Genomic DNA, 9,325 nt, shown 5'->3' with positions numbered 1-9,325 from the left:
TTCCATAAAAAATATCTGAGTTGCGTAACTGTTAGGTCAGTGTACTCTACGCCAGACGGCGCCAATCAACGCCACCATTAGTTGCATGTTAGATTACAGTCTGGCTGAAAAACAACATTCAGAATTCTTAATTTGGCAGATTAATGTAAAAAAACTGCCAACTCTCTAAAGGACTTGCATCCAGATGGGAGTATGTGCTAGCAAAGAGTTCCAGTGCTATATAATAAAGAGAACCAAGAAAATTATATTTTGTTTCCACGCAATGATTATAACAACTAACAGTACGGAGAGGTCACTTAGCAGAGAAAAACAAAAGTACATTAGAACTTACTTTGAAGGTCGATAATGGATAAAAACTATTATCTCTTTTCTAGACAAAGTATTCTTCCAGAAAGAGGCATTACTAAGTTAAATGTCTTATTTCAAAATTCCCACCAGTTTGAGATCTCCATGATTTAGTTACGGTACTTACATTGCACTTTCATTGCACTTTCATTCTCACATTCATAATTATAATCAATTGGCGTTTTACGTTACCAGTCGTAATTAGTGCTAATGGCAGGCTACAGATATAAAGCAGCAGAATGGTAATACGTTGCATAACAAAACTCTACAAGTAAGAATTGATTCCAAGCATTATTATTTATATATATATATAGGCCTATATATTTCTTTCTGCTTATAACAGAGTATATGTAAGTATGAATTTATGCCGTATATTGTAACAGTTTACTACACACGCGTGTCCTTGTTCCAGTGTAATTCCTTTAATAATTGTAACTTTTCTTTCACTTTTCATATAATGACGTAGAGGTTTTTTTTATGATTTATTTTAGGAAGCTATCCTATACAATTTGTCAGATGTTTTATGGGGCCTGGAATCTAGACATAAATCATGCGCGAATTATGCACAGTTCAATGTTATTTCTCAAGATTCGTTTTTTGTACTACAGGGAACTTTTATTCAGTAATGCTTAGGAAGTCGATTCGCGTAGTTTTAATGGGTGGCTAAAAATGTTCGTGGAAAGTATTATGGATGTGTGTGGTTGGACTTAAAAAAAAAAAAGATTATAAAGTAGCTGAAATTGTAGCCAATCTATACTAATATGATTAAAACATCTTGTATAGAATTCAAGTATCGCAGAAGACGATTCGGGACTAGTACTTGATACAAGTTCGTCATGTCTTCATTGAAGATGTGGATTGTTTTTGCCTTGCTGTCATACCACGTGACCTGTGCGATTGGATTTTATTTGGCACAGAATAATAAACAGACTGTAAGTATTGTGTTGGCACGGAGTAAAATGTTCCAATGGACCTCATTCACCCAAAAAAAAAAAAAAAAAAAGAACGGTCACGTGATAATATTAATAAAACACCGAAAAAAAAACTGTCACGTGATAACCATTGTTGATTAAAATTAGATATTTATTTGTATAGAAGAGATAGAGAATCACGTGGCTAAATGTTGTTTGTTTACGATTGGTGAATGAGGTCCATTGTTCAAACTTTTTATTTTATTTTAGACTGTCCCATGTTGAAATGTTTCAAAGGAATTCAAGAAAATGTTCATAAGGGTCGAGCCTGCGCCTGGGACTTCCGCTGATTTAATTACCCTACATGTTATTTTTATTTTACATTTATATTTATATTATATTATATTATATTATATTATATTATATTAGGATTACGTCCCGTGAATCTCATTCGACTTTCTTGACGGTTTTACTATGTGGGCGAGATGCTCTTCAGGCATCAGGATTCTTTGTTTGATGATTCAATCTCGGTATGTGACTATTAGGATTAGTCTCATCCAGGGGCGGACTGGCTATATGGGTATCTGGGCAAATGTACGGTGGGCCGGTACCCAAAATGGGCCGTAAGGTCAACGAATTGGCCGCATGGATGCCACTATGACACGCATTGAATTGTTAGAAGGTTTTATAGTATTCTCTTATAGTGCTGACTCGTTGAGAGTCGTGTTTAAAAAAAATACATCTTTTACAGCCTGTACAGTGTAATACTAATTTTATCGAACACGTTTTTCCAAATTAATGTAATAGATTACATCCGTAGATAAGAGGCGCGGTGGCTAAGTGGAAAAGCTTGGCTTACGAACCGGGAAGTCCCTTGATCAAATCCTGGTAAAGATCCACCCAGCTCTATTTGTTACCCTGATTTTAGTTGCGGAAAAGTAACGGTGGTTGGTCGTTGTGTTTGACAAAAGTCACAAGACACCCTCGTTAACCGTGGGCCACAAAAAACAGATGGCCTCTACAGGAACCTGTGTATCTTCTGCCTCATAGAGTGCAAGTTCGGAAAGGAATACTTAATTAAACTTAACATTATGATTTTGAGGACAGGTAGAATTGGATGCCTATCATATTATATACAAATTATGGGCCGAACGATATAGAAATGCTCGGGCCAATTTGGACGCCCAGTCATCGATCTTTACGAGGGTCTTCCACGTCATCCATTCGCAGGTGCACATCACAGTAGTGATTGCTTCATACTGCCACAATGTATAGTCACTAAATGTCTGTATTATGCCATCATAGCGTGCGATGCTTATGGCGTAGTACGTGGTGGAAGAGCCCAACCATCGCCTTCTCCAAAAACATGCATTTCAGAAGCCCACCGGAAGTTCCTTTTCCCTGTTTGACTCTTGATTTTCTATTATTTGGACAGGCAAAATACTTTGCCAAGAAGTTAATATAGCTTGAATTAAGATTTAATAGGCAAACGCTGGTGCTATTTATGTGGACACCAAGACTTTAATTTCACCATAATTAAGTAAAGTTGCCATTTAACACCATGTCATCTATAGGCCAGATTATGTAAAGATCATTTGTTTCTAGGCCCAAGGTTAACAAGGGTGTCATGGCCAGCACATGGTCCAACCGCCTTCCACAAGGATTGTAAGGTACCCAATAGAGCTGGGTGGGCTCAGAGGTGGTCTAAGATCCCAAATTAAAAAAAAAAAATCCCTGTGTTCACTAGGATTCGAACATGAAATACTCTGTTCGAAAGCTAAGGGCTTTACCACTCGGCCACACCATCTTTTTGTTTACATGAACCTTGACGTATTCAGGTTCAAGCGACAAATCAGACTTGCATCGGATGTTAGTTTTAGCAGGCTATCATGCTTTAAATAAACATAGACATTTTTTTAATTGTAGTTTTGTTTTGCATTAGGCTTGTCAAACAGATGAATGTATTGTAGTTTTGTTGTGCATTAGGCTTCTCAAACAGATGAATGTATTGTAGTTTTGTTGTGCATTAGGCTTGTCAAACAGATGAATGTATCAATACGAGTCAACAAATCGCTAGCATGATGGATACAAGTGTTGATCCATGTGAAGACATGTACCAGTTCTCATGTGGTGGATGGCTCCGTAATAATCCATTGCCTGAGAAACAAAGCCGATGGATTGTAATGGATACAATGAAGTCAAAAATAAATGAACAACTTATTCAGGTAGACTTTTTTTAAAATGATGTTTATTTTTCTACTTTATATAACTTATTAAAAGCATTATTAGGACTATCTATCTACCTATCTATCTATCTGTCTATCAATCTATCTTTCTATCTATCTATCTATCTATCTATCTATCTATCTATCTATCTATCTATCTATCTATCTATCTATCTATCTCCCTCTCCCTCTTTCTCTTTCTCTCTCTAACAAACAATAAAAGAATGGATGCATTAGTTATACTCAAAAGCTAGAACAATCAATTCAATACTCAAATCAATGTAAACTTTTATGTAGATGATAATTATACTTCTAAAGATACTATATTGTTTTTGGAATCAATTGAATTGGAATAATTGCAAAATTTATTTAGAAATGCTAAAAGATTAAATGCAAAATATAGACGAATATGATGTCAAGATGTAATATATTTTTAGAACCACTGTTTAAGTTCATAAAATCAGTTTTTTAAAAGTTCTCAGTCTTCGCAGTAAGTACAAGGTAGGTTTACATTATCTTCCAAAATGCCTTCTATTTTTGTAGCTATTGCAAAGCGATGATGTCACATTCAAGGGACACAACTCTACAGCGATACGAAAATTGAAAATTCTCTACAAAACATGCCTGGACACAGACTCCATTGAGTCTCAAGGATTTAAGCCTCTTACAAAGGTAAGACAATTAGTCAAATGCATTTTGCCGATCACAATGGCTATGAATTCGTGGATGTATTGGAGGATTTTTATATAAATAAAACAGAGCCTGTAGCTAGTGTAGCTTAGGGTCTCCACTTTGTCAAGGACTCCCCAAAATTGTCAGAATGAGTTTGTTAACAATAATAATAATGATTTTTTAAATTAAACATGTTATTATTTCACTATCTAAATACTTCTTCATTAATACCCTCTGTGTATCCGAAAATCTTATTAGATTTATTTATATAATGTCTAGACTTATAAATAGGCCCAATATCTGAATGTCATCTGTGGATGTTAGGGAAATCTGAGAGACAGTTTCCAATCAAGTGAAACAAAATAACTTTCGACCTTTTTGTACATATTTCTTTTATTTTTTAAATAACCACGGCTAATGGCTCAATGCTTCTCCATTTCAGAAGCCATAGAGTTATAATCTTATTCCATGTATTATATTCAGTAGACAATTAGTGTTAATTTGTAATGAGTATAAATCATGGAGTAGTCTGATTTGGAAGATCTGTAGGAGTAAATGAGTTAAAACAAATTAACATTGTAAGTGATAAGAGTTTAAAGTGAGCATTCTAAACTTTATGAATGGAGAGTGCATAACTGCGGGCGGGACGCAGTGGGTGACTGTTTGATGATGGGAAAGGGAAGTAATTGTGGTTAGTACAGAATTGAAAACTGAACTGTAAAAATTGATTTGAAATTATTGCATTTTGTTTATAGTTCTATAAAACATTAACAATGTAATAAAACTCGACTTTATTGTAACGTTTATAATTTGGTAAAAATTGTTTTGTCAATCATACAATAAAACATGGATCCAAATCGAGATTTTTGGAAACAATTTTATCTAGTTTACCTTTTTTACTGTGTATATTTTAAAAAAATATTATTGTATTTTAAATGAAACAAAACATTGTATATTCGAATAACCTAAATTATTAATTTAGTCTTACTAATTGTCGTATGAACCATGATCTTAATATTTTAAATAACTTATACATAAGGTTACAATATATTTCATCTACCTATAGCTAATTGATGACTTAGGATCCTGGACAGTCAGTCCGACCCCAGGAGGATGGGACAGACAAAAATGGTCTCTACAAAAAGCTCTAGAGAAAAGCCACTACCTTTGGGGGACCAGCCTCTGGTCAACATATATCTACAAAGATGCCAAAAATGGGTCTCGCAATATACTACACGTATGTAAATATTTAACGAATATACATTTTTACATTTATATATGTACTACAGATAGCTATTCACTAGTAAATGACAGCACAGTCAAGCCAATGTTAGCCAGCAATCATAAAGACGCGTGGCTCAACCAATGGGCATCAGGAAGCACTAACTGAGATATTTACTGAGAAATGACATCTCAAAACTATTGGTCAGTAACACGCTTTCTTAACCCTATTCTCCCATAGAGAGCAAAGAAATAATCTTGTAATATTCAGCTAATCAAAATAAATCTACAAACCCTCCCATTACGTATCAGTTACATAACTGTCAGTCATACAATTTGGCAATGCCCCGAAAGAGTTAACAGCTCAGTAGCAAAAAGCTGTTATAGAAGACAACCACTATCTGCTCGTAACTACTGCGTGGGCGACTTCTGTCCATTATAAATAGAACTGAATGGTACAACATTCAAAAGAATAAAAAAACCTTTACAAAAATAAAAAAAAAAGTTATCCAAGGGAAATAACCGCTTATTATTGTCATTTATCTCAAGTTGGCAGAGTTTAGCGCCCTTCTTTCTTAAGAAAACAAAATTAATTAACTATTTACTATTGGCTAATTTTTTGATTGATTTGTGTATTTTTGTCGACTATGAAAAATTAATGAGAAATTTAGCTTGATCCGAGAAAGGAATGTTTTGACCAGACAAAGTAATTTATTCCTTTATCAGCAATACTCGTTAACTTGAGGAGGGGAAAACACTCAAGAAATATGTATTTTCTGTGTGTAGTCACTCAATGAACTTCTGTGTGTAGTCACTCAATGAACTTCTGTGTGTAGTCACTTAATGAACTTCTGTGTGTAGTCACTTAATGAACTTCTGTGTGTATTCACTTAATGAACTTCTGTGTGTAGTCACTTAATGAGCTTCTGTGTGTAGTCACTTAATGAACTTCTGTGTGTAGTCACTCAATGAACTTCTGTGTGCAGTCACTCGATGAACTTCTGTGTGTAGTCACTTAATGAACTTCTGTGTGTAGTCACTTAATGAACTTCTGTGTGCAGTCACTCGATGAACTTCTGTGTGTAGTCACTTAATGAACTTCTGTGTGTAGTCACTTAATGAACTTCTGTGTGCAGTCACTCAATGAACTTCTGTGTGTAGTCACTCAATGAACTTCTGTGTGTAGTCACTCAATCAACTCAAAACAAATTTCCAGTTATGTTTTTCAATCAGTCTTAGTCTTAGTTTTATAATTAACCTAAGTCTTAGTCTTAGAATTACCTCTTAGTCTTAGAAATACGTCTTAGAATTAAGTCTTAGAATTAAGTCTTAGAATTAAAACTTAGAATTAAGTCTTAGAAGTAAGTATCAGAATAAAGTCTTACTCTTAGAATTAAAACTTAGAATTAAGTCTTAGAAGTAAGTATCAGAATAAAGTCTTACTCTTAGAATTAAGTCTTACTCTTAGAATTAAGTTTTAGTCTTAGAATTAAGTCTTAGAATTAAGTCTCAGAATAAAGTCTTACTCTTAGAATTAAGTCTTAGAATTAAGTCTTAGAATTTAGTCTTAGAATTAAGTCTTAAAATTAAGTCTTAGAATTAAGTCTTAGAGTTAAGTCTTAGAATAAAAACTTAGATTTAAGTCTTAGAATTAAGTCTTAGAATTAAGTTTTAGAATTAAGTCTTAGAATTAAGTCTCAGAATAAAGTCTTACTCTTAGAATTAAGTCTTAGAATTAAGTCTTAGAATTTAGTCTTAGAATTAAGTCTTAAAATTAAGTCTTAGAATTAAGTCTTAGAGTTAAGTCTTAGAATAAAAACTTAGATTTAAGTCTTAGAATTAAGTCTTAGAATTAAGTTTTAGAATTAAGTCTTAGAATTAAGTCTTAGAGTTAAGTCTTAGAATTAAAACTTAGATTTAAGTCTTAGAATTAAGTCTTAGAATTAAGTCTTAGAGTTAAGTCTTTGAATTAAACTTAGATTTAAGTCTTAGATTTAAGTCTTAGAATTAAGTCTTACTCTTAGAATTAAGTTTTAGTCTTAGAATTAAGAATTAAGTCTTGTCTTAGAATTAAGTCTTAGAATTAAGTCTTAGAATTCAGTCTTAGAATTAAGTCTTGTCTTAGAATTAAGTCTTAGAATTAAGTCTCGTCTTAGAATTAAGTCTTGTCTTAGAATTAAGTCTGTGAAGCAGATGAAGTGAGAGCTGCGGTGTGCTAATCTGACAGATAATGTGCTATGCATCTGTTAAGTTTTCTACAGGTTTTACCGAAGGAGGGTGACTTTAGGGTCTAGGATCTGCAAAACTTTAAACAAAATGAAAACGATCTTTCAGTTTATTCTTCCAAACATCGAACTCCATTAATAAACACACACACACACTTGCTTTTGGTTCCTCCCATTTGATCAAGTTACAGTAAACATTCTGACGTCGTTGCTTTCTGATTGTCGTCTGCCTCTAATTCAGATCAAGCAGAGTGGTCTCCTTGACGCTGACCATCTGAGTACGTATGATACCCCAGAATTCAAAGCGTTGTTTGTGAACGCAACCTCCTCGCTTGGAGTGGCCTTAGGAGGACAGGAAGAAACAGCCCGAACCAAAATGGATCAAGTATTTGAATTTGAAAAGAAACTCTCTAAGGTACAATAGCTTTATATATATATCATGGGCGTAGCCAGGATTTCATTTCGGGGGGGGGGGGTTGAACCCCCAACCCCCCCCCGTCTACGCCCATGATATATATATATACATATAATATTTATTTAAATATTATGCTGCGATTTCGTTTTCTGATGGCGTAAAATAATTTCAATTTAAATTTCAGTAACGATTGAAAAATGTTTTGGCTAAAAAATTAATTCATATGTCTATATAAAAGTTGTTTTTTTACCTAGATATTCATTCCTAAAGAAGAGCTCGTGAATCCATTCAAGTCTTACAATAAAATGACCCTGAGAGAGTTTCAGACACTACTAGGATCTTGGGTAAATTTCTTTTATTTCTATTTCTATGACCTTTGACTTGCCTGTCTCATGTTTTGCGGTTCAGAGAATACAGTCGTTGGGGCACCAAAGATTACTGTTACAATTTTTTTAAATGCAGTTCTACATCTATGTTTCCATTCGGCAGCCACGTGACAACCCCCGACCTTCAGAAATGAGCCGAGCCAATCTAATGAGCTTCGAGTCATTACATTTAAGGGCTGATCATTGCCTTAAAACAGACCAGTCTAATGGAGCTACAAGAGGGTCCTTTAATCTACACTGAGTCAGAAAATGCATTTTTTTTTTAAATATTCTACGTTAAGTTTTTCTTTATCGAAATATTGAAATGTAACATTACAAGGGAGACCGTCATATGACGTCATCAACTTTTAGGGCCTACTCTCTAACCAGGGCTGTTCATTTCTTTGATTAAAGCACTGACCAATACATTATGTTTAATTTCTCCATCTCTAGGGGATTTTCATACTCTGGTTTATTAAATACTAAAATAGAGTCGTCTGCACTTTGCATTTTGATTTGTATCTGGTATACGTGATTTAAGCAATAGCATACAGTAAGAAATCGATGAAAAAAAAATTGGAACAATGCAGACATAAGAACCAAAAGTATGAGAATAAAAAAGGGTAATGGATGCAGATTTTTTAAGATATTTGTTTGTAACATTTTTTTCCCATGTTTCGATTGTGCCTTCAGAGTTAAAGGTAATTTACTTCCTAGTCCAAACCTCCGCAGGACGACGGGGGATGGGAGCGCCCAGGGTATGAACCCAGGACCATTGAGAAGTCCGAACGAGTCAAGCGCGTGACCAGACAGACAGAACAAGCAATGTCAAGGACGCGGCGATTGTTAAAATGCGGAAGTAATCAAAAGTGCACAAAAAAAAATAATATTTGGATGTTGACATTGACGTGGCTACCATGGCGGTAAGGGGTTCATTTCGGTCCGG

General features: G+C 34.3%; 1 protein-coding gene across 1 annotated transcript in view; it reads left to right on the top strand.

The window, feature by feature from the left end:
* Positions 1–602: 602 nt before the first annotated feature.
* The window catches only part of LOC106072101 (endothelin-converting enzyme 2-like), a 28,968-nt gene continuing 20,245 nt past the window's right edge, over positions 603–9,325 (top strand). Inside the window, exons 1-7 of the mRNA XM_056021230.1 lie at positions 603–695; positions 1,129–1,277; positions 3,287–3,481; positions 4,025–4,153; positions 5,220–5,390; positions 7,841–8,014; positions 8,269–8,358. Of these exons, the coding sequence (XP_055877205.1) occupies positions 1,182–1,277; positions 3,287–3,481; positions 4,025–4,153; positions 5,220–5,390; positions 7,841–8,014; positions 8,269–8,358 (855 nt within the window). The 5' untranslated portion in view covers positions 603–695; positions 1,129–1,181. The remainder of the gene's footprint in view (positions 696–1,128; positions 1,278–3,286; positions 3,482–4,024; positions 4,154–5,219; positions 5,391–7,840; positions 8,015–8,268; positions 8,359–9,325) is intronic.

This window comes from Biomphalaria glabrata, chromosome 2 (genome assembly GCF_947242115.1).
Source record: "Biomphalaria glabrata chromosome 2, xgBioGlab47.1, whole genome shotgun sequence".
Lineage (NCBI taxonomy): Eukaryota > Metazoa > Mollusca > Gastropoda > Planorbidae > Biomphalaria > Biomphalaria glabrata.
This window is presented reverse-complemented; position numbering and strand designations above follow the sequence as displayed.